The 26,770-nt window shown below is 36.0% G+C and overlaps 1 protein-coding gene across 8 annotated transcripts in view; it reads left to right on the forward strand.

Moving 5' to 3' along the window:
* Nucleotides 1-26,770, forward strand: part of Ank2 (Ankyrin 2) — a 278,001-nt gene that overhangs the window by 245,177 nt on the left and 6,054 nt on the right. For 6 of the 8 annotated variants that reach the window (XM_067788345.1, XM_067788340.1, XM_067788341.1 and 3 more), the window contains 2 exons: nt 6,551-6,835; nt 13,959-19,287. In XM_067788345.1, the coding sequence (XP_067644446.1) occupies nt 6,551-6,835; nt 13,959-19,129 (5,456 nt within the window). In that variant the 3' untranslated portion in view covers nt 19,130-19,287. The remainder of the gene's footprint in view (nt 1-6,550; nt 6,836-13,958; nt 19,288-26,770) is intronic. The other 2 variants (XM_067788346.1, XM_067788347.1) reach the window with 2 other exon arrangements.

Here is a 26,770-nt window from a genome sequence, read left to right on the forward strand (position 1 = left end):
ACCAATAAGGCAGTGCCCAGTAAATTCTCCTTCAAGTTTGGAAATTGTATCCCTACTTAGAATGTGATGAGATCTCTTATTTACCTATTTTCGACACTCAGGTATTTGTAGCCATCTATCGTTGGCTTGACGGTAGATGCACTCTTTAAGCATTGTTTGGTTGTAACTTGTCTAGAAAGCTCGCCTGCAATACAGGCGTTCCCCTGTGTCCCGGGAAATATGTGAGGTGTATATGTTTCGGGTGGCCTGTTTCCTGAAGAGATCAGCGAAAGCTTCGTGTTAGTTTAGAATTTAATGAACAAAAGTCAAGGGATTTGATTGCCACAAGGATGACGCTAAAACAAAGATTCCCTTGCCGATAGTGTATTTAACTAATCACGCTATGGCTTCCATGATAGCTGATACTTCTGCTGGAGGATCTGGTAGTCTGAAAGAGAGTTGAAGTGCTCGGTCCTTTGAATATACCCCTCCTTGAACCCTACCCTACATCCAGGCAGAAATGCTGCCTTCAACAGCGAAGCTCTTGTTCGCCCCAACCCAATTATCCCCTGCAGGGAATATTTACCATGTTGTTGTTGTTGTAGTATTAACGATAAAGATACTCCGGAGGTTTTGGGGAGTGTTGTCGATGTTGATGGATACAGATCCGGTACGCTTCGGTAACAAAGCATCATAAAGGAACTAGCCCGACCATCTCGGGAACGGATAATATGACCACATTAAACCTTCTAAGCCATTAAGTATGTTAGAGTGTTTGGTTTTTGGAAGTCCAAGTAGACGACTCTATCAAGCGCAGGGCTGCCGCTGCGTGGTATCTTCATAGTTCCAAGAGTAGTATATAAAGAATGATCGGAAGGGCCTCGCTTGACGTTATTCTTAGAGCACCACAATGCTGATCATACTAGATCTGTGAACTTTTCACAACAAATTTAGGTTTGACACCTGGATCAGTGCTGGCCACCATACGACTATTCTAGGCAGCAATATGGGTAATATGAGTCGAGAAATCCCGATATAAATCCATATGCATTCATTGGGAGTTAATCCCAATTGTTTGCCGGGTGCTTTCTTACAATGATAAAGCAATGTATGCTTATTCTGACGTTGAATGGCGTCCTATTTTCTAGAACTTGGCCTTATCGGCTAGGTTAAGGCGAACACCATTTAATTCCGGTAAGCTAACCGGTGGTATTTTATACTGTCTAGTATGTAAGACAATAAAACTTATCGCAATGCTACCTGCATCAGGTCACACAAATTTTAAGGAAATTTACTTCTGTAATTAGCTAGGTCATAACCCTTTCATTAGTTCGTCTTCGTCCGCCATTATTTCATATCATGCAGCCGTAGGGGGCTGTTTTCTAACTAGGACTCCATAGCATATTATAGGCTTAACAATTGCTACCATCAAGTGAGGTTGATTGCTGTGCTGCCCGGCCGAAGAGACTGAACCCAAACAGCTCTATAGGTGTCACATTCATGCGCATATTCCTGGAACCAATGGCAGCACAAAACTGCCTAGAGTTTGGGACCGTATGTTCGTAGGGCCGGTCAGCCGTAAAGGAAATGGGCGACTGTCTCCTCACAACTGACCATACTACGGCCCGTGCACCTGTCTTTAAAAGGGATTTCCATTCTCTCCGCCAATAACCCAAATCGCCAGTATCCTGTGATGGTGGATGTGATCCCGAAGACTTCTTTACTAGACATATTCAGTAGACACACTGTTCTCCTCTGCTTGCCGTCAGGCTTTGTTTGCTTGGTGATTTTGCAGATAGCCGTAGAGTACCAATTGCTAATAACGGTTTCTTCGAAATTGATAGGAATGTCACTCTTTATTGAAGAATGTGGCCGGTGCACGGGGACTGCGTTAGGTATGTCTAACGACGCACCGGCCTTTGCCAGTTCATCTGCTTTTTCATTGCCGTCGATGCTCCTGTGAGCTAACCAAGTGACCGTGATGAATGCAAGGTTTGCTGCTTCACCTAACGCCATTTTATAGTTTTCGCCATCTTAGAGAATGTATGTGGTGATTCTAGTGTTTTGAGCGCTGCTTGGCTGTCCGAGTATATGCGTATCTCACCGACGCTTACCCGATTCTCTAACAGTAAATACAGGCAAGCTTAGGCAGATCTTTATATTGTCGCTAGGTATCTAGTAAAGTTCTATACTCGGACTGATACACAATCCTCATAAAAGACATTTCACCAAATTAACATTTTTTCATATTCATCTTCCTTTTTACATTTCCATGCAATAGTTTCGCAAAATAACGCTGATACAAAATAAAAAAAAGAGGTCTGTAGATTTGAGTAGACAACCTATGTACCTCGTTATACACATTTCGACGTGTTGAGTTCGAATCTGGTCCGTTCAATTGGAACACCCCTAATATTTGGAAGGAATTAGTAAATGGCTAGAATGACTTTAGATTTGGATTCAACACATAGAAAGGTTTGTTGATATAATGGATATGGCCTTGATATGCCGAACACAAAAAAATTTAACAACATATATTTATAACAGTTGCAGAATCCAAATCTGGGGCCGTTTGGGTCTTAAATCCCAAAGTAACATGTAAATGGAGGAAAACTGTCGAAAATTATTATAACACTTTACAAATTTTCGGGTTTCAGCAATTTACTCGAAACTTTGGAATGTTCGAGCCAAACGAACCTCAGACTCGAATTCAGCTCATCCAGACAAATTTGACCCCAGTACTTTAACACATTCGAATGTTTTGTTACAAAACGTCAGAAAATCAAAAATTCGTTAATAAAATTGTTGAGCATGGAATTCTGCTAAAAAAAACAACAACAAATAAAAAAGCACTTCTTTACAATGGGTCAAACTTTACCCGAAGACACGAAAAAAAGGACTATATCTAAAAAAGTAGTGAAGATAGCAAATTTTTTCTAAAATGGCTCAAGTTTTACCCGGAGACCTCATGAAGTTAAAAACGTAAGCCAATGCAAAATACTCAATGATTTTACACGTTAAGTATGGTAGGGTGATATAACACCATAACATCATTGACCTTGTGACTGGTTTAAATGCTTACTTACTTACTTAATTGGTGCTTAACCGTATAAACGGTTATGGCCCTCCAATAAGGCGTGCCAACTGGCACCAGTTGGTCGCACCAAGGGAGTTTAAATCGTTCTCCACCTGGTCCTTCCAGCGGAGTGGGGGAAGACCTCTACCTCTGATTCCATAGTCGGGTTCCGATAGAAACACTTTCTTGGCCGGAGCATCATCTTTCATTCGCATTACATGGCCTAGCCAGCGTATCCGCAGCGTTTTAATTCGCTGAACTATGTTGATGTCTGCGTAGAGCGCGTACAGCTCATCGTTAAATCTTCTTCGGTACTCGCCATCGCCAACGCGTAGAGGTTCATAAATCTTTCGAAGAACTTTTCTCTCGAAAACCCCAGAGCCGCTTCATCTGACGTTGTCATGGTCCATGCTTCTGCACCATAAAGCAGGACGGAGGACTTTACTTTTCAATTGCCTACTTAGTACAAAGTAGTATTTATTGGCAAGGGTGATTCTTCGCTGGATTTCAGAGCTGATGTTGTTGCTAGTGTTGATGCTAGTTCCCAAATAAAGGAAGTCTTTTACTATTTCCAAATTATGGCTGCTAACAGTAGCGTGGTTGCTGGTTTAAATGGCCATAATATTAATTGGTCATAAGGTCATTTGACTTTGCGACCTTTTTAAACTTGACTCAATCACCACTAAGGTTGTGGTCAAAAGGTCATTTGACGTTGTGGCCATTGACCTTTAGTCATCCCTATGTGCAGTATAATGTTTTTTTGATTGGGGTTTCACTTAAATGCAGCCCGCCTGCAGGCACCATTGGCGTGGAATGATAGGAATAAATGATTTAATTTGAGTTTCTCAAAACCGAACCCTCCAAGAAAAAAAGTTAACTCAGAGTTAACTATAAGTTGTTGTCAAATAAGTCAAATAAACTAGGGTGCAGTATTATTTGATTATTTTCTTTGAAAAGATTTGACTATTTTCCTATGGCGTTGGCCGGAAAAAATCTGTTGCTCACCTCTGCATGACATGACAACCAAAAGGTAGTGGGCGGTGGTTACTTCTATGGCACCATGACTACACAACAAGTTTAAGAGCTAACTTTTATGTTCAGTTGACTTTAAGTGAACTGTTTTTGGGTATTCCCACAAAATAGTCAACTACTACATAGTGAGCAATTGCTAGTTTTTTCCTGCAGAGAAGCTTGTCAAACAGTTGCATACCATTACAAAAAAAATACTTCAATGACATTAATTCCTGCATGATTTGGTTACGATCTGTAAAATTGAAATAAGTCAATTTCAGAACCGCGAATTAATGTTAGGTATTTTTTGTTCTCTGACCGGTAAGAAATTTTAAATCAATTGTGGCTGTCTTCTTAAATATTTGTTTCCTAAACAATTTCAGTTTTTTATGCCAAATTCTGTTGGTAGTTCTATATGACTTCGTTGAGTATTCCTGAAATGGGTAAAAATGCCATTTTTTATGGATGTAAGCAGTCGATGTACGGCGACTGCCTCAGTGATGTCTAACAATGTACCAGTCTTTGCCAGTTTATCCGCTTTTTCATGTCCGTCTATATTCCTGTGACCACCCGTTACTCACGAGTTGGCTGCATCGCGCCTTCTTACAGTTATCGACAGACGTACATAAGTGTTGAATCTAACTCTATAAGCGCTGCTTGGTTATCTGAGAATATGCATACCGCTCGATCGTTTACAGGGTTCGCCAACAGGAAGCAAGAGGCCTTCTCTATACCTAGTAGATAGAGTGAAAGATGCGTGCTGAATTTGGAAGACGAATCCATTTTTGACCCGTCAATGTGCTAAACGGTCTAACTCGGAGGAGGCTAACAAAGGTGATTTCAGTTATGGGAGAAACGTTGGAATCGTTGTGTAGAGTTAGAGGGGAGGGAACTATTTTGAAGGGTGCCCCCCATAAATTCAGAAACACATTTTTTCAGAAAACATTAGTCAGAACCCTTTTTTCAGAAAGACGAAATTCAGAGGTCAAAACTCAGAAGTCTAATTTCAGAAGTCAAAATTCAGAAAGCAAAATTCAGAAGTCAAAATTCAGAAAGTAATCAGACGACAGAAAAAACATTAAATTTTTCTCCAAATTCAAGAACGTTTATTTATTTGGAAGGAATTATGTATAAAGAAAAAGTAGTACAATCTAAAATCTTGAATTGTGTGCAATAGCAAGCATGTAATTAATTAATTTTTTTCGCATTTATCCTGTTCAAATGAATTTACAATTTTTGCTGTTATATCGGCCTATTGATTTGTAAGATCGCGGGTTCGAATCTAGCTCAAGGCCCAACAATAGTTGTTTTATCATTATTAATATTATGTTATTCTCAATTGAAAAAATTTTAATTAGCAGAGAAGAAAGAAAAAAATTTAGAAAACTGCCAAAGCTCGTTGTATAGATCCATTTCGGGAACTGCTAGATTCCTTCATCGGCAACGTTTAGGCGCCGCTGCTATAACCATTCAGCTATCACAGAGGTTGTTTGTTAGTCTTCATTACACTTCTACTCTGTTTCTTGCCAATTGATATTCACAGCACTACAACATCTGTTACAGAATGGATGTGAAAATTGGACTTGTTTCATGGCAATGATGTCATAGTGTCATATTTATTGACACATTTTCGCCGTGTTCTGTGATGTATTAAAAATTTTTGTTGTTTCAATTAAGAAAAAATGTATCATAACAATAATAATGATAAAGTAGTTATTGTTAGGCATTGAGCTCGATTCGAACCCGCGATCTTTTGAATTTACAGTATTAAAAAACAAAGTCTTTTTTCTTGCGTTTCCGATATGGCTTGCCTCCATTTGTACGGATTTCACCCATAATTCGATTGAATATAACGCCTTCTTTCGACGTTTCTGTTTTCCAGGCTGAAAAAAATTCAGAAGTAAAACTTCAGAAGTCAAAATTCAGAAAGTAATCAGACAGCAAAAAACATTAAATTTTGCCCAAAAATTTATATTTTTTTGCTGTCTGATTACTTTCTGAATTTTTACTTCTGAAATTTTACTTCTGAATTTTGACTTTCTGAAAAAAGGATTCTGACTAATGTTTTCTGAAAAAATGTGTTTCTGAATTTTTTTTTCTGAATTTATGGGGGGAACCATTTTGAAGATCCGCAGTAAGAGTTTTCCAAAAAATTCATATTCTTGTTTTTCATTGAAACATTCCCGGAACCTAATTGCCAACCCTTCTAGAAATTTCTCTCGACACGCGAGACTAGCCTGACAGCTTCAATTTGAACATTATACGGATTTTACCATCAGATTTTTCGAAGCGGCGTCGAGGCCAAAACATGAAAACCTACCGAAGTAAAAGAAGGCAAGCTTGGCTAATCCAGCTCTTAAAACATAAGATCGATTTTTTTTTTCGAGGAAGTAGTGAGGCATTTCTATCTACACAACTGCATATAATTTAAGAGTAGAAATGTGTAGATTAATCTATCCATATACGTATGTACTATGTATGTAGGTGGTACTTGTGATAACAAAAAAGTAACAGATGAACGCAATGCAACAAAAACTCGACGTATCGAACATAAATTTGAAAAGCTCACATCAAATGTCGATGATATTGACGAACAAGCGTCTTCGTTCGATGCAAATTACGATACAATGGTACATGATGATGAATTGAGTAATTTACAAAGTGAATATTCAAAAATGAGTTGGGATGATAGTGTGTCACCGACAACAAACACTTTGGGCGATATTGGTCAAAGTACACCCGACAATGATATACAAGTTATAGCAACAGGTATTTTTTTAGTGTATACAACGTAAATAAAATTAATGCATATGTGTTTGATCGAAATTATACATTTTGAAGTTTTTCAATAATTCTTTAATAAAATTACTAACTAAATTCAAAAACAAACAATGTATACGAAAAAATTCCATTAAAAAAAAAATAAAATTATATATGAGTTATGTAGAAAAAAAAATTGTTTGATTTTTGTATACTACATACAAAAATAAAATTAGCTATAGGTTTTGTTAAAGTTGAGCTCTAATTGCATAGTTTAAAAATTTTTCATTTCTTTTTACTAGAACGCTTTTCAATGTATTTACAAATATTATTTAATATTTTTCATTTTTGTTCTTGCTTGTTTTTTTTTTTTTTGCCCCACAATATTATAACCAAATTTGCATGTTAATTATATAATTTCTAATTATTTGAAATAAAATATTTGTAAAAATAATATTTTATAAACCATATATGTATTTTACTTTTGCTTGTTTCTATAACACTGTGCAACAATCATTTTTGAGCCGGAGTGATTCACATGCGGGTTAAAAACTTTAAATTAAATTATTTGTATACCTTTCATTAAAATGAAATGGTATATTAACTTTGTCATGAATCTGATAATTGTAAGTCCTTAAAGGAGAAGAGATAATAATAATAATACCCAATGGATTAATACCCTCCAAAGCCCGCCCAACCGACGCGAGGGACGCATCCGCATGACGCGCGGATTTGTTTTTGCCGAGTTGTTGATAGGCGGAGGTTTGTTAAGCGTTCAGATCTAAAACTGCTCAGCTACAGAATAAAAATCATCAGCTCAGTATTATAAATAACAGTTAGAAATTATGCATATACTACATTGTTAAGTAAGTGAACTTTTTAGTACGTAAATTTTTTTTTTTTTTTGTTTATTTTTGTTACGAGTTAAGATAGGATAGGACAGTTTTCTTTATGGTAAAAAGTGAATCCGTTATATCAAATGAACTAGAATGAGTTTTGAAATCATGACACAAACACCGAAAATATTCATTTAATGCGAAATTAGTTCTACACTGCCTCAAACGAAGAGGTTTGTAATGTTTTGACACTCGTGATGGGACGTTAAAGTTTACTTCGTTTAAGAGATTTGGGCTCGAAATCAATTCATTCAGTAGTTTAGCCATAAATATTACACCTAGCATTTCTCTACGACTTGCAAGAGATGGAAGATTGATAAGCTTCAACCGACTAGTATAAGGGGGAAGATTATACGCAGAGTCCAATTGAAAATTTCTTAAAGAGAAAAGTGGAAATTGCTTTTGTACTGATTGAAGTCTATCTGCATGAACTCGATATTTAGGATTCCAAACTATTGATCCGTATTCTAGCATTGGTCTAACTAAAGTGGTGAAAAGTGCTTTAGTTACATAAGGTTCACTAAATTCTTTGGACAACCGTTTCACGAATGAAAGTACACCTCTAGCCTTATTGACAGTACCATTAATATGAAGGTTGAAATTAAATTTAGTATCTATCGTGACTCCCAAGTCCACAAAATAGTTTACTGATAGAAGACAAAAATTATTAATTACATAAGAGGCTGTTGGCAAAGATCTCCGAGAGAAGAACATGAATTTGCATTTATTGAGGTAGACCCAGCAATAAGTATACCGAAATGATCAGAATGAAGAGCTGATTTGATTTAGCCATGTCCGTCTGTCCGTTTGTCTATTTGTATGCAAACTAGTCCCTCAATTTTTGACATATCTTGATAAAATTTGGTGAGCGGGTATATTTAGGTGTCCGATTAGACGTTTGTCGGAATCGGCCACTATAGCATATATCCCCCATACAACCGATTTTTCTGAAAAGAGGATTTTTGTCATATCTACCTCGATTTATCAGATTGAAGCTTCAAATTTCACCAAATGCTTTCGTATATTACATATACTGCTGTCTGAAAAAATGGATAAGATCGGTCGTATAAATAACATATGTCCCATACAACCCATTGTTCGGATAAGAAACTTTTCGTAATTTCTGTCCCATTTTAAAAGCTAGAACCTTCAAATTTCACCATATGCCTTCGTATATAGCAAATATACTTGCCTGAAAAATTCAAAGAGATCGGTCGTATATATAGCATATGTCCCCTACAACCGATTGTTCAGATGAGAAATTTTTCGCAATTTTAACAGCTATAAACTTCAAATTTCACCAAATGCTTTCGTATATTGCACATACTGCTGTCTGAAGAAATGGATGAGATTGGTCGTATATATAGCATATATCCCATACAACCGATTGTTCAGATAAGAAATTTTTCGTAATATCTGCTCCATTTTAACAGCTAGAATCTTCAAATTTCACCATATGCTTTCGTATATAGCAAATATTGTTGTCTGAAAAAATCGTAGAGATCGGTGGTATATATTATATACCCCATATAAACTGTTATTGTTGTCCCCTTTTTAACGGCTAGAAGCTTCATCAAATTCTAACGCTTACGTCATATATTGTTGAGATAAGTGATTCATTGTCATAGTTATTTCATGCAGACCACAAAAAAAGTGAAACTTGGCATCCTCACACAGATTACCTACCTATTTTTATACCTTTCATGAAAATGAAATGGTATATTAATTTCGTCACGAAACCGAAAATTGTAAGTCCTTAAAGGAAAATAGATAGACCCACCATTAAGTATACCGAAATAATCAGGTTGAAGAGCTGAGTTGATTTAGCCATGTCCGTCTGTCCGTCTGTCCGTCTGTCTGTTTGTATGCAAACTAGTCCCTCAATTTTTGAGATATCTTGATAAAATTTGGTGAGCGGGTGTATTTGGGTGTCCGATTAGACATTTGTCGGAACCGACCGGATCGGACCACTATAGCATATATCCTCCATACAACCGATTTTTCAGAAAAAGAGGATTTTTGTAATATCTTACCCAATTTAACAGATTGAAGCTTCAAACTTCACCATATACTTTCGCATATTGCACACATTGTTGCCTGAAAAAATTGATGAGATCGGTCGTATATATAGTATATATCCCCCACAACCGATTGTTCAGATAAGGAACTTTTCGTAATTACTGCCCCATTTAAAGAGCTAGAGGCTTCAAATTTCAACGAATGCTTAGGTATATAGCATATATTGTTGTCTGAAAAAATCATAAATATCGGTGGTATATATAGTATATATATGGTGGTATATATAGTATATATATATAGTATATATATATATAAATTTTAGCCCCATTTTAACAGCTACAAGCTTCAAATTTCACCGAATACTTACGTATATAGCATATATTGTTGTCTGAAAAAATCATAGAGATCGGTTGTATATATAGTATATATCTGATACAACCGATTGTTCAGATAAGAAACTTTTCGCAATTTCTACCCCATTTTACCAGCTATAAGCTTCAAATTTCACCGATTGCTTACGTATATAGCATATATTGTTGTCTGAAAAAATCATAGAGATCGGTTGTATATATAGTATATATCTCATACAACCGATTGTTCAGATAAGAAACTTTTCGCAATTTCTACCCCATTTTAACAGCTATAAGCTTCAAATTTCACGGATTGCTTACGTATATAGCATATATTGTTGTCTGAAAAAATCATAGAGATCGGTTGTATATATAGTATATATCTCATACAACCGATTGTTCAGATTAGAAACTTTTCGCAATTTCTACCCCATTTTAACAGCTATAAGCTTCAAATTTCACCGATTGCTTACGTATATAGCATATATTGTTGTCTGAAAAAATCATAGAGATCGGTTGTATATATAGTATATATCTCATACAACCGATTGTTCAGATAAGAAACTTTGCGCAATTTCTGCCCCGTTTTAACAGCTAGAAGCTTTAAATTTCACAAAATGCTTACGTATATAGCATATATTGTTGTCTGAAAAAATCATAGAGATCGGTGGTATATATATTATATACTTCATATAAACTCTCATTTTTGCCCCTTTTTTACGGCTAGAAGCTTCAAAATTAATCAAATTTCATCAAATAGTTACGTTTACGTCATATATTTTTGAAATACGTGATTCGTAGTCATAGTTTTTACATGCAGACCACAAAAAACGTGAAGCTTTGCATCCTCACACAGACTACCTACCTATTTTTTATTTTATATTTATCTTAAAAATCGTTTAGATATGTTCAAATTTCACTAAATGCTTACGTGTATAGCATATATTGTTGTCTGAGAAAATCATAGATACCGGTTGTATATATAGTATATATCCCATACAACCGATTGTTCAGATAAGACACTTTGCGCAATTTCTTCCCCATTTTAACAGCTAGAACTTCTTCAACTTTCACCAAATGCTTACGTGTATAGCATATATTGTTGTCTGAAAAAATCATTGATATCGATGGTATATATAGTATATATCTCATACAACCGATTGTTCAGTTAAGAAACTTTGCACAATTTCTGCCCCTTTTTAACAGCTAGACGCTTCAAATTTCACCATATGCTTACGTATATAGCATATATTGTTGTCTGAAAAAATCATAGAGATCGGTTGTATATATAGTATATATCTCATACAACCGATTGTTCAGATAAGAAACTTTGCGCAATTTCTGCCCCGTTTTAACAGCTAGAAGCTTTAAATTTCACAAAATGCTTACGTATATAGCATATATTGTTGTCTGAAAAAATCATAGAGATCGGTGGTATATATATTATATACCCCATATATACTCAATTTTTGCCCACTTTTTACGGCTAGAAGCTTCAAAATTCATCAAATTTCATCAAATAGTTACGTTTACGTCATATATTGGTGAAATACGTGATTCGCAGTCATAGTTTTTACACGCAGACCATAAAAAACCAGAAACTTTGCATCCTCACACAAAGTACCTACCTATTTCTTATTTTATATTTATCTTAAAAATCGTTAAGGTATGCAGATCTGTTCACTATATATTTCTTATCTTATACATCCGATTATTCGGAGATTACGAACGGGATAAGATTATTGTTCAGCCCCATTCATGAAAGGTATGAAGTCAGTCCCGTTCTTACTTGTTTATTTTATATTTATCTTACAAATCAATAGTTCCTGAATTTCGGTTCTTCATCAGCCAGCATTTCAGGTGCTAAAGTTTGAACTCGGATTTACTTACATTTACATTGATTGAATGTATTTGTTCCAAATTTCAAAATAGATGGAAGCTATACTAAGCTGCCGGAAGAGAAATGTGTCTAGCAACAACAAAGCCCTCCACTCGTAAGCAAGCGCAATGTGCTTTGTCTATTTTCAGTCCATCAAGTCACCAGTGCTGGATGGGGTCCATACCTCACTGCTACAGCAGCGAATTAATCATGTAGCCTTGGCCTTATCCAACCTATTTAATTCATGAAATAGTAGCATGCGGTAGAGAATGTCTACGAAGAGGTTAACCCTCGTGGAGTATCCCCATTATGTCTGACAGCCAAGCAGCCTTATGTGCCTTGCAGTCACACACAATTACTTCTAGGCTAGTAGATAAATGCATTGGAGTTCTAAATAACGTGGAAGCCAAAATAGGGGTTTGTTAAGGAACAGGCAGACTAGCTAGCATTCTATGGTCCAGAGCTCTTCTGTGGGCTCACAAAGGCACACACTACGGAAACCATAAGTAACTGGACAACAAAACAGTTCAGACTACTTTGGATTGAATTTCCAACGCAAAGACATGCCTAATTGCCAACTTTTTTCTAAATTATCTGTTTTGAAAGTTATTTGAGGTGAAATATGAACCGAGTCTGAACACTGGATTGAATGCTCAGGTCAAAGATCTACAACAAGGATGAAAGGTTGTTTTTGCTAAGTTAACTGGATTAAAAGTAGTTTGAGGTTTAAACCGAACCAGGGCTTGAAGCCAGGACCTTCGGTGTTGTATGTAAGCACGCTACCACTACACCACGAAACCGCTCCATTAGGAACAAATAGTCCTATTTTTAACCGCAATATTATTTTTTTAATCCACTGTCATAAAGCATTCAATATGCTTATGGTCTTCTACACATTAATGTTCCGATCTTAGCACCACGCCTTCTCTGATTATTTGATCATGTGCTACTCTTCACTACTTTTTATCTAGTCCACTCTAATTGGGACAGCTGCAAATGCAATATAGATTTATTTTTCTCAAACTCATTCTCGGGCTTTTCTGCATATCTTGGCCCTTTTTCCGCATCACCCTGATTAATAAGCAAATATCGGCTCAGTTCGATGCCTCCTTTATTTGAGGATCTTCCTGGCACATTGGTGAGGGCACACTTTAAACCTCTGAAGGCATTTAAGGATACAGTTAAATAGCATAGATGTTTTTTCAAAACAAAAGAGCATCACAGAACAAAGCATGAACATAACACAGGAAAGAATTTTCGAAGCCTCACTCACTGCTATCATTCAGGCTTCAATATGAACGCTTCATTGGAAAAATTCTTTCCAATATCTCAACCTAATTCCGTAGTTATACCGCGCCCAATAACTTACACATCATTATATATATTATTTCTAATTGCTGTTTTTATATATATGTACGGGTCACTTTTTCGCTCTTATTTGAAATCCAAATCTATAAAGTTTTGGTTGTAAAGATGGAGATTCGGGCTATTAGCGAGCTTTGGGCAATTTTGGTCGTAGTGCTTTTGTTGAGTTATATTTTATTAAAATAATTTGCTAAAAATAAACGATTGTGAGCACACAGAGAAATCTATTTGTATTATGGCACTATTGTGAATATTTGAACTGCATTACCGGCAGTTGCTCTCATACGCCAGATGGCAGAACAGCTGATTTCTGTTGATATTAAGATATAAGAGACTTTCAGATTGGTTTTTTATTCCATTGATAATGCAAGAATATTTGTAAAGCTTATATTTTTGGAAATAATTGCCACATTGCATCCTATTTTGAAACATTCCGCCGCTCAAAAAAAAAAAATTATTATAAAAATGTTGCACAATGTACTTTATGCCTTAATATACATACCCACTATACCTATCTCTTATGTTTTCTTAACCATTTACTTCTTGATTTTTAACCTCTTTTCCATATTCTTTAATATATCAAAAAAAACCTTTACTTTCACAATCTGTTATTATTTTTGTAGAAACAGGCTTTGAATTTGCTAAGTCATCTGAAACCACCCAAATACCACGTAGTGCTACTACCACAACCGCCCCAACTGGACCCGATGCACCAACACCTAAACCACGTTCCGCTAAAACAACTTCGCCAGTAAGAGATTTCGTTGGCGATGCCACGCAATCGCTCAAAAGCGATGATGGACACAGCCTTACGGATTCCTCTGAAATTTTGCACGAACTACCAGCCACCCCTGTACCAAAACCACGGCTACAAATGAAACCCACTGACTCCTATAAGAATTTAACAGCATTAGCTGGCGAGCAATCAGATAGTATTAGTTTACGTAGTTTGGACATGACAGAGGATCTATCGAAAACCGATGAACCATCTACAGAAATTTCCATCAAATCATCACATGCACGGGACTACGCTACCACTACAACTATAACAAGTACGACAACAGCATCAGAAGAGCAAACAGAATCATTTGAACCGACTAGTGAAATTTCGGTGGATGATGGCGAAACAGAAACCGAAAGATCCGAACTAATCGATGGAGGAAAAACAAAAACTAGTTTTTATATTGGTGAATCAAGTCGTAATGTCATTATGAAAACTACGCCCATGAAGGGAGATCTAGATGAAACAACTACGGACATCACATGTGCAGATAGCCAGTCTGAACCCAGAATCGAAGCGCAAGATATCGCACTAATGAAGGAAATCTCAGTCGATTCAGATGAAAGCAGCGATTTATTTAAGGAATATGTGACAATTAAACGTGACACAGATGTAGCTGAGAGTAAAATAGTGCGTCAAGGCTCTGAAACAAGAAATGATCTTTTAGAACAGGAAGCTATAAAAGAAAAGTCAGAAGATGAGCAGAGAACTGCTACTAGCTTCGTTGTTACAGCGGAAGTAGAGCAAATGCTCAATAAAACAATTGAAAGCGTGACTCAAACGCCAACAAGTAGACAAACCATTGCAGAACCTGAAACGAATGCGGAGACTGCAAAACACGATTTACAACTAGAAAAGAGTGAATTGGAGACAGCAGAGAAGGAAATACCAATTGGCAAACCAAAAGTTATACATTCACCACAGCAATTGTGTGAGCTGCCAAAAGCTTTGATTGATGAAGAAATGGTAGCGCGTACTTTAGAAGAGGCACAAGAATCAATTAAAGCGGTAAACAATGAACTTAAGTTTATAGTGAAGGATGGCAAATCTATCAAGGAATCACCATCTGAATTCGAGTTCCGAACAATTTCACAAGCGTTCATAACCGCTGAGAAGAAGGAAAAATCGTTGACAGAAGCTGAAATCAAGAAAAATCTATCATATACGGAGGAACAAGATTTTACCACTTTCATTGGCATACCAGACACAGTAAAATCCGCAGCTAACACAGGTGAAATAAGTTCTCATATAAAGTCAACAGATTTGTCTTACGAAGCAACAATAAAGGAAACACTGAATAAAGAAGCTGTCATGGCACACTATGCACGCGATTTGTTCGAAGAAGTCAAGCAAGAAGAGCTTAAAGATGAACATGGTTCTTTGGGTTTCATATCAACGGGTACTGCAGACGATTTCAGTTCAATGGAAGAGTATGCAGCTAAGCAAGAACATGCATCACTTGGTTTTGTATCAACTGAGACTGTTGAAGATTTCGATTCCATGGAGGATTATTATCAAGAAAAGTTAGCCAAAGCTAAAATTGTTACCGCAGACAGTGGTCCCTATAGCAAATCGCCAGTTACCGCTGGTAGTCGAACAGTTTTCTCAGAAATAATCTCCGCACAAACAATGATACCATTCGAGGAGGTAGCACATCGCAGCAAATCCGAAGGTAGTGCGACAGCAGATGCCACAAATAGATGGTCTGTACCCGAATTAGATCAGTCAAGCTCTAGTGAAAGTTACTACAAAAGCTTAGACAAAAACGATAGTCGTCCACTATCTTCGGATGTAGAAAATTTGCTAACACAAGCCAACACTTCAGAGTATCAAACTGCATTGGAAATGTCATCGGAAGCACGTGAGGCTACCGAGTATATAAGCGCTGTTAGCACACTTAAAAGCAGCAGTGGTAAGACGATAAGTTCACATGATAGCATGAAAAGTTTCGACTCGCAATCAGAGTCATCGGCCAATTTAGGTAGCATTGATGTTTCAGAGCTATCTGAAACTTTGGTAGCCTCCTCAACGGATGCTGACGCTTTGGAAGCAGAAGAATTGGCACGTGTGCGCGATTTGCGTGCAGATGATGAGGATAGCGATGACAGTCTAGAACTGCAAGACTACAATAAAACTGAACAGCAAATGCAGCGTTCGTTGATGAAGCGTTCACAAGAAATGATATTTAAACCTAAACCCGATGAGCCCAAACCAGAGGAGAAAGAATTCGAGAGCATCACTGTTGAAGAGTTTCCTAAGCCTAAGGAGATAGAACGCACTTGGGGTTTGGCTTATCCGCTAGATGAAGCTAACATAATTGATGACGTGAAGGATACTGAACGTACCGACGATATTTTGCTCTATCACGGCGATATCAGACGTTCAATCGATGATGCAAAATTGGCCTCCAGTTTAGATGAGGGTAGCATACTTTCGGTTAGCATGTCGAGCACATCGAATATAGAAACTGTTGTAGAGAATTTTGAAGACTTAATTGGCTCAGCTGGTTCTTCATCCTTGATTGGTATTGAAGCTTTCGGTTTTCCACACGATGAACAGGCACACTCATCTCATGAGCACGAAGAGACTTTTACCATGGAAATGGACAGTAAAGAGGGCTCACCACAAGATTCTAGCCCAATGACACCACCAGGAGGCGAAAGCCGTAAACGTGGACATAAGCGTAGCGATAGCACTGCAATTGCAGGAGATGTACTTAAAGCTATAGCCGATAAAGAGCCGCCAGAAAATAAAGAATCTGAAAGTGAATCCGATACAGATCCCTATGAATCTGAATATGCCAGACAATTTCGTGCGCCAAGCGAACGTAAAACTAATAAAAAGAAAAAACAAGCAGCCGCCGAAATGGATCATAGCTACGAACTGGAGAAGCGTCCCTTCACACCATCACAATTGGTTGCTGAAGTTATTGTTGAAGATAGCTTAACAGAAGAGATGGAAGCCGAAGCTATTGAGGAACAACGTCGGCCATCGCAAAATATGCAAGATTATTCAAATATACCAGACATAATGGTAACTGAAGACTTTGAAAAGTCACCAAGTCCGGAAGAAACCGTTGAAGTGTTTGAAGAGAAATCATTATACAAAGTAAAAACTCAAGAGGAGCTACACAAAGCCGCCGATGAACCGTTGCATCAGCAAAAGCGTATGGATGGAAATGAGGAAACATTTCATAAGTTGGTGCAGGAACAGTATAAACAAAAACTGGCGGATTTACAGCGTCCACAGGCAGGCGATATAGATTACGATGATAACGACGACAAGGCGCCCGATTCGCCAGATTCATTTGAAATGATCGAGCAACCAGATATCTCTGATGAGTTCGTAATTGTGGAGGAGGTAGCCAAAGAGGCGAACGAAGTCGATTTGGGTGGTAAGAGCATTAAGATACAACCCACAAAATACGAATCGAAACATGATGAAGATGTTGAGAAAATTATAATAAAATCAGCACCAGCCGATCCCAAACTCGGCTCACAAATCTTTCGCGATGATCTCAATTTTGAATTTGAAGAAAGTCCGCCCACAGCGGGCAGTAGCAGTGATGCACAGGAAGAAAGCGATTCCGGTGATATGGCTGCCTCAAATAAGCGCTGGGTTGAAATGCAACTTACCGATAATCAGCTGCGCTATCCATACGACATAACGGGTGGCGTGCTAGAGGACATCAAAGAGGAGGATGCCGAATTCGAAGTGGGTAGCAGTCGTATAAGCAGTTTTAAAGATTCATTCTCCAGCACACCCGAATACGATGCTATGGCAGCACGACGCTATTATGCGCGCGGCGAACACGATGATGTATCGATGAGTAGTTTACAAGAATTTGAATCATTGGAGCAAGCGATCTCATTAGAAAATCGCAATAGGACACATCAGGGTTCGACCGACTCAAGTAATGGCAGCTTTACACGACGTTATATGGTGCGTCACAGCGCTAGTGGCACCACGGCGCACGGTGACGATATATCAATATCAAGCCTAAAAGAGTTTGAGGGTCTGGAGAATGCGTGCATAGAAGCGCATCTAATCGAAATAAAGGCTAAGGAAGAAGCAGCATCACTACTTTCACGGTCGGATGATTCAAATAAATCGAGTGGTAGTGATCGTGAAAATGGCGCTACCAATGTTGTTGTAAGCAAAGTAACGCGTACTATTACACGCACCGAAGTATTACCTGCACAACAACAACAACAAAATATTGAAACATTGCTCAAACAAAAATTGCAAGAATGTGAAGGTCGTGTGTCTAGCGTAAAGATAACAGAAATTGCAACTGAGCCTTTGGAGACCAAGCTAAAGCTAATGGATAAACAAGATTCGGAAAAGGGAAGCGTTGATAGTTTGGAGATTAATAAAAGTCTTGATATGCGCTCAAGCAGTATTGGCAGCTTCGAAATTTCCAAAGATGCAACAACACGCTCCGATATTGACTCACTGGAAATTGATCGTAAACAACCGACACGCGAAGAGAGCATGGATTCAATGGAAAATGAACAATTTGATTTGTTAGCACGATTTCCAACGAGTGAAACAACATTGGGTGAGGGACTAACAACTACAACAACAACCACCACCATCACCACGGATGCTGAAGGGCATGAACATACTGTAACACAAACTATAACAACAACAACAAGCGTTACTGATAATACGTTAGATTATCCAACGGAACAACAACAACTTACCAAAGACGTATCAACTGAATCGTTGTGTATTGAACAAACTAACACCAGTTCGGCTGGTACAACAGCCACTTATCAAACCAGCGCTGGTAATTCGCAAATGTCAGGAAGTGTCACAAGCTGTGCATCCAGCACTCTCATGGAGGACTCTTATCCTGGTGCTTGTTCAAGTTTAACATCCAGTTTTTGGTCTCATGAAGAATCAACGGTTGTGGAAGATAAGAATGCAATGGAGGAAGTGCTGTTGGATGATGCTGAAGCTTTTAAACGGCGTCAAATACAACAAAGAGAAGAACGCGATCAGCAGTAGAATTAATTGGAAAAGAGTGTAAACGAAGAGGAAAAGAGAAAAGTATTAAATAAATCGATAGCATTAGTTCGAGACGCATAAAAGATATTACTACAAAATTAAGGAATTACCTACAAGCTTTTTATACTCAACCTACATGTGTACATCAAAGTGGTTAGGTAAGCACAATCTCGTCTACAGAAACATTTTCATTATATACTTCTTAGTACATTCATACAATGGCACATACTTACATACATAAACTAAACAGTCTGTTCAAATGGAGAAATGACAAAAACCTTGGTTCTTGAGGACTCTTGTTTAAGTAGTTTTTTTTTTTTTTTTTAATTTAGCGCACACCAGGAGAATTAAGCTGGAGTTCAGCACAACCTTTTGCACACGTAAATTTAGAAAACACATTCGTTGTTTTCTCATAGCGTACCTGTCCTATAAGGCCTAAACTACGTAAATGGTGAAAAGAAGACTGTATGGTCTTAAGAAACTCATATATACCAGCTAGCCCATTGTGATCGCATTGTTGGGCGCTGAAATCTTCCTATTTAAAATGTGGATGCAACTGAACAATTGCGTCAGCCTTAAAGGCCAATTAATGGTGACTTATAACCATATACCCATAACCAGATAAAACAGCTGATCGAACCAACCTTATGGAAATCAATGCAATCCATTAATGGTGCCATACCATAACGCTAACGCCATAACCATATCATAGCCAAACAATTGGTTTTTGGTTTCTCGCCATATCCATAACCTAAAAATATTTGAGTTGGTGAATTTAATGAATTTTTGTAGATTTTATTCATTGTTTTGGATACGGTATGACTAAAAGACTTATTTTTTGTGTAATATGTTTGTAATTTCTTACGTTTTCTTCATATAATATTTTCACGATATTTAGGTTAAAGCACCATTAATCGATCACATTGGAGATGGTTATGGATATGGGTATGGTTACGACTATGGCGTTAGGGTTAAGGAAGTTTAATTAGCCCTTTATATAGCTCAAACTGTCGTTGGGTTTCGCCACTTAACCCATGAAGTACTTGCTGAAACATTTCATATCAGAATGTGTACCGAAACGCATTCTTTGTTATGTGTTTGTATATGGGTCATTATTTTACAAATTGAACAACTTTTGAGATTTCATTTTTGATTCGGCTCAAACTTTTTTTAAATTGCTCGCACGAAATAAGCAAATACCTGTGTCAGGATATGCTCGAACATTTTTTTTCAGAGATCTGCATGTGCTCAGATTCGATGGGTATGCAAACTTGCCCACATTCAAAATGCTATATCTTTGGTGCCAATCGTCGTATCTTATTAATTTTTGTTTTAGTTTGAAGGTAAAAATATTTACTTTATAACTGTGTTAAAAAAATATTTAATTTTATAAAATCAAAATAATGAATAAAAAATGAATTTTTAAATAATTATTACATACTGTTTTCCGCCACGAATATTATCGAAAAAATATACATATATAATTTGCGATACACTTTCAGCTAAAAAACCCTTTTTATTTTAAGTTGAACAATTTTGTGGTTCAAAAGATATCAACTCATTTCTGACCTGACCTTGAGCAACTTGCTTACATTTACTTGCAGCAGGTACGTGCTACAATTGTATGTAGCCAACGCCTGCCTGTGTATGCATGCATGGTCAGCTTAACTACAATATACATACATATGTATATGTGCTTGTAAACAAACCTACTAATCACTTAGGAGGTAGCTAGTATTTTTGTTTTACCAAATCATTATTGTAGTACAATATTCAATAGAATACAAATCAAAAAACAATTTATATTTTTTTTAGTTATTTTTAAAAATGTATTTACATATATTATTGAAAATAAATGGGAATGCACACTTCAAAGCCGTCGTAAGAAAATATTGTGATGAATATTAGCAACACTAAGGCATACTATCATATTTAAGCCGATACTAAGTTTTTTTTTTTTTTTTTTTTAAGCAGTCACTTGTATCTACATAAACAAATCAATCATTATGTTTACACATATGTACATACAAGAAGCGGGGAGATATGCGCATACACATGCATATATGTATCTGAGATACTCACAAAAGTATGCAATCATCGGTGGAAGTATCACTCACATATACACGCGCATATGGCTATGCAAGAAGCTATAAACGTGCATCTGTAGTTTATAGCTGGTGACTTTATAGGTTGTAAACAAGTAGTAAATTCTAGAAGAAGAAACGACTAGAAGTATGCGAACGAAGAAACCGAAGAGTATGAAAGCAGCACAAGCTGAGCCATGAGCAATCAGTTCGATTTAAGCACGCTATTGGTTGCGAAGCATAAGTGTTATTGTGAAGTATTTTCAAAGTAGTCTAATAAAGACCATTTTGCATTATTGAATATTTGAGTTATTTTATTCAACAGTTTAGCGATACGAACGTTAGCAGAAAGTTGCAAATAAGAGGAGTTTCATTAAATTCTTTACAATATGTATATGTGTGTTTACAAACTACATGTAACAATATAAAAAACTTCGTATTCGAAATTTGAATTTAATAATTTCTAATAATATAGGATTTAATAATTAATAATAAATTATAATACATATTTTTGTAAAATTAAGATTTTTCAAGTTATTTTTATATTTTTATATTATTATTATTATAAGTAGAAAATGAGCAAGGTTTATATCAGTTTCAGTGAGTACTTCACTGAAATTAATATCATCTGATTCTTTCATCTGGAAAAATGAATAAATGTATGATAAGTACCTAATGTTGCCGAATTTTATAATATTGAAGTTAAAATATGAAAAACCATATGTGTATGAGGGCAGCTGCCAATGTCTTACATATGAGTTCCATAAATAGATATATTGTTTCTAAATGTGTATATTCAATTATTTTATGTGTAAGTATATACAAACCTCATTATCTTTGTTGATTTTTGATAGCTGAAGTCGACATTTGTTGCAAATTCGTTGTTCTATCGCTCTTTTTGTTACAGGAATATCCAGCGTCAATAAGTGTTTTTTTTTTTTACTTTGCTCCGAGTCCCGTACTTTTTGGTGTTTGGGTGCGGAGACAAATCAAATGGATTAAAACATTTAACTTTCGGCATTTTCCTAATAATATTTATTTAAAACTTCAATAATAAAACAAGAACTTTCTACATTAAGGAAATTAACGATGTTTCTACATTGAAATAAAATTTAATTCTGTTTTCTATTTACAATCTTACATCTACTTATAGTAATTCTGACATAAATAATAATTTCTTAAAACTAGCTATCTGCTAAGTGATTATCAGGTTTATTTACAAGTACATATATGTATGGATGTTGTAGTTAAGTTGACCATGCATACAGAGCCGCAGAGATCCGAGCCGGGTCGCCCTAAAAAATAAACTCAATCCAGTAAAAAAAATAACATAACATACATAAATTTTTCAATTCACATTGTCAGTTTTATTTCATATACAATAAGATTTACTAGAGCAGTTACATAAATAAAATGTTAGATTCCATTGTTTGATTTCACTTTTATCCTTTTACACGTAAAGCTAGGAAGTAATTTTTATCTGAAGCCCCCAATTTTCCAGGAATCATCAATAATTTTTTACACAATATAGATCATGATGATTTTTTTTTTTTTTTTGTATTTAACTGTAAAATCGTGATTTTTGAGTTGTGACACTCTCGAAGTAAATGTGTGATGCATTATTTTTTTCATTTCATTTATTTAATAGATTCTCACCTTTAAATTTTATAAATCAATGCTTAGTGTATATCTTTAGAAGACCCGTGAAGAATTACAACCGAAATTACATTCACAAATTAAAAAATTTACCAATAATTGCACCACTGACAAAAGAAATACGAAGCTTGCAACAATTAACGCGAAACTGACCTATGTAAGCTCATCCACGGCATACTCATACTTTGCACAAATTGGCGCTTCGCAAAACAAGTCAAGTGTACTAATTTTTTCAAATTAACGCTCTAGTTTATTATCAGCCTGTATTTACAGATGTCGCTGGCTTTTACAAAAATGAAAAAGCAATACGACCAAACCGGTAGGCATAGTTATAGTCGAAATAATAGTTGAAGCATTTTTGACAGATAGCGCTTATAAAATTGTGTCAAAAACGTATATCTAACTTAAAATCACGTTTTATTTCGACTATGTCTATGCCCCATAGTATTTGATTGGGTGCTTATGATTTTAGTTTAGTGATTTTCAATTTTAAAACAATTTTTTGTAGCAACAAAATATGTATGTATCTATGAAATACTAGTTAGATTACTGTCAATACTGCTTTAACTCGCCGGGCCCCAAAAAACCTTCCGGGCCCCAGGGCAATTGCCCTGGCTGTCTCTCCCCTCCCCCCCCTTTCCGCGGCCCTGCATGCATGCATACACAGGCAGGCGTTGGCTGCATACAATTGTAGCACGTACCTGCTGCAAGTAAATGTAAGCAAGTTGCTCGAGGTCAGGTAAGAAATGAGTTAATATCTTTTGAACCACAAAATGTTCCAACTTAAAATAAAAAGGGGTGTTTAGATGAAAGTATATCGCATATTATATATATTTTTTCGAAAATATTCGTGGGGGAAAACAGTATGTAATAATTATTAAAAAAATCATTTTTATTCATTATTTTGATGTTTTGTAATTAAATATTTTTTAACGCAGTTATAAAGTAAATATCATTACCTTCAAAATAAAACAAAAACAAAAATGAATAAGATACGACGAGTGGAACCAAAGATATAGCATTTTGAATGTGGACAAGTTTGCTTACCCATCGAATCTGAGCACATGCAGATCTCTGAAAAAAAATTTTTTCGAGGAAATCCTGTGTGTTGGCTTAAATTGCGTAAAGATTCCAACAAATAAATTTGGTGTCTTTTAAGAAAGTGATTCTACAAATCCGTACGATTTGTAAAATAATGGCCCATATGCCACAGTTGTACAGCGTCAATAATTTTATCTTACGTGAAGGAAAATTTTTAAAAATAATTTGGGTTTCATTTCTGATATCAATAGGATACTTGCGGCATAATTTTCAGGACTTTTTCGATAGCCTTAAGTTTAGTTCGTTATTTAAAAAAGAAATCAGTTCCAAAAACTAGCGAAGTTCCAAAAAGTATTCCAATTCACGTAAAAGTACTTGTTCATAGATAGTAACCAGTTCAGAAAAAACCAACCCCAAAAACATAACTATTCACAAAACGTAGCTAGAACTTCTAAAAATTAACAGCTCCACAAAAGTAATTAATTTAAACCGGTTTATAAACATGGTTTCAGAAAAGTAACCAGTTCTCAAAAGGAATCATTTTATAAAAACAGTTCCTAGCGCGTAGTCAGTTCCAAAAAGTAACCGGTTCTTGATGAAACCAGCCCCAAAAATATGACTTCTTTGTATTGCAACCAGTACCATAAAGATGGTTTTAAGAAAGCAACAAGTTCCAAAAAAGTTATTAGTTCCTGAAACGACTTAAAATAAGTAGGAGGTTCGAAAGAAGAAACTAGTCCCAAAAAGTTACCAGTTTCAAGAAAATATAACGTTCTAAAAAGTAAAGAGTTCGGAAAAGTAACCGGTTCCAAAGTAGTAAACGGTTCCAAATAAGCAACCAGCCAAACACGCCGGCTCCAAAAAAGTTGCTAAAGAACGCACCACTTACCAAATAAGTAACCAGTTGAAAAACGATTCCAGAAAAATAGCCGCTTCCGAAAAATTAAACAAATTCTAAAAGCTGGATTAAAAAAGTAAAAACTTGCATAAGTTAAAGAAAGATCCATTAAAAAATACCTCTTAGGAAAAATTAGCTGTTTCTAAAAAAATATTAAAATAAAAGTAAGCAGTTCAAGCAACAAACAAATTCCAAAATTAAACGATTCCATACCCAAAAAAAAAAAAAAACAAGTTCCAAAAGTCAGTGGGAATATCTTAAAACGGCTTGAAATCACTTTGGGAAGAACCCGCACTATTTAATGCGGAAGTCCGTACGAAAATATCGTAAACTAGTCCCGAAACTATCAAAAGGATTCTCGAAATATACCGAAGTAATTCTTTAATTATCTTGATCTAGTTTTCTAAAATGTCTTCAAAATACGGAGAGAACATGATAAATAAGTCATGAAAAATGCGGAATAATATTAAAAAAATTTTCTTAAAATGATCATGAAGCAGCCTAAAACAGGTCTCTAATTATCTAGAATCTTTACCTAAAAAATATATCCAAAAGTTATATCCGTTTGCTGTAGAAGTGAAACTCACAAGCTGAGCTTACATTTTTTTCATTGCACACTCTATTCCATACCCCGCTTTACCCATAGCAGGCCGGCCATTGGCATAGAAAGTGTTCGTTTATGATATTATCATTCGGTCGTATTGAGGTTCCACTGTCGTCCAACTTCAGTTCTCTTTCTCGATGAAAGCAGATCCAGACCTGAGATAGAAACGAAGTCATCAGATCATGCGCTTCCCTGGCGCACTTTCGAAGATCGCTACTTCCACTTAAGAACCAAAACTTATTATCAGTCATTTAAAAGCTGCTTTTGAGGAGGCTTTACTACCTTAAAGAGCTGAAAAGCTTGTAACAAACCTTTGATTTGTATATAAAGCTGACATCGTCCGTTAAATTAATCTAAACTTAAAATATTGCATTAGCTTATAGACTTAATATAATGTAATGTGGTGTGATACCTGGAAAACAATCCTTCGAAGCAAGCCGCTATGGTGGAGCAAAGAACTGAGGCTTCTTTAAGACCAAGTGATAGGAGGGATATGTTTAAGCCAACAAAATTCGTAAAATTCCAGTAATGATATGATTAATACAGGGATTTAGGATATAGAAACCGAAAATTAGCAGAGCAAAGAGAATATCACGGAAACATTTATCTGTGGAAATAGGATGCGAAAAGGTATGGCTGTGAAAAAATGATGGGGAAGAGCCAGAAGAAAGTTATCAACATCATTTCTGCTCAAAACCTTTGATAGGCTAATATATGTTTATATAACGTAGCGTTAAAATGGCCAATTTGGTCATCTTGTCAGCCTTAAGGGCCCATTACTGATACTTAGCATAGGCTTGACTTGACTTGAGAACTGTCACTGTTAAATGAAAATTGCATGTTACTGATTACTCAAAACTTAGTAACACTTAAGCTGTAGACATTGGTGCGTTATCGGTAACCGTATTGGTAACCTTATAACAGCTGATTCGACCAACCTTATGGGAATCAATGTAATTGATTATTGGTGCCATATCGTAACGCTAACGTCGTAACCGTATCGTAGCCAACCAATTGGTTTTTGGTTTTTCGCCATATCCATAACCTAAAAATATTTGAGTTGGTGAATTTAATAACTTTTTGTAGATTTTATTCATTGTTTTGGATACGTTATGACTAGGAGACATATTTTTTGTGGAATATGTTTGTAATTTTTTGCGTTTTCTTCATTTTTATGAAATTTTCACGATTTTTAGGTTAAGGCATCATTAATCGATAACAATGTATCGTATAGGGTTACGTTAGGGATACGACTACAGCGATACGAGAAACGGCACCAATGACTCCGCTTTTAACTTGACTTAGAAGTCTGTGGAATTTTGATTTTATATGAAAGTTCTAAGTGACGTTTACATTTT

Source organism: Eurosta solidaginis, chromosome 5, assembly GCF_040869045.1.
Source record: "Eurosta solidaginis isolate ZX-2024a chromosome 5, ASM4086904v1, whole genome shotgun sequence".
In the NCBI taxonomy this organism is placed as follows: domain Eukaryota; kingdom Metazoa; phylum Arthropoda; class Insecta; order Diptera; family Tephritidae; genus Eurosta; species Eurosta solidaginis.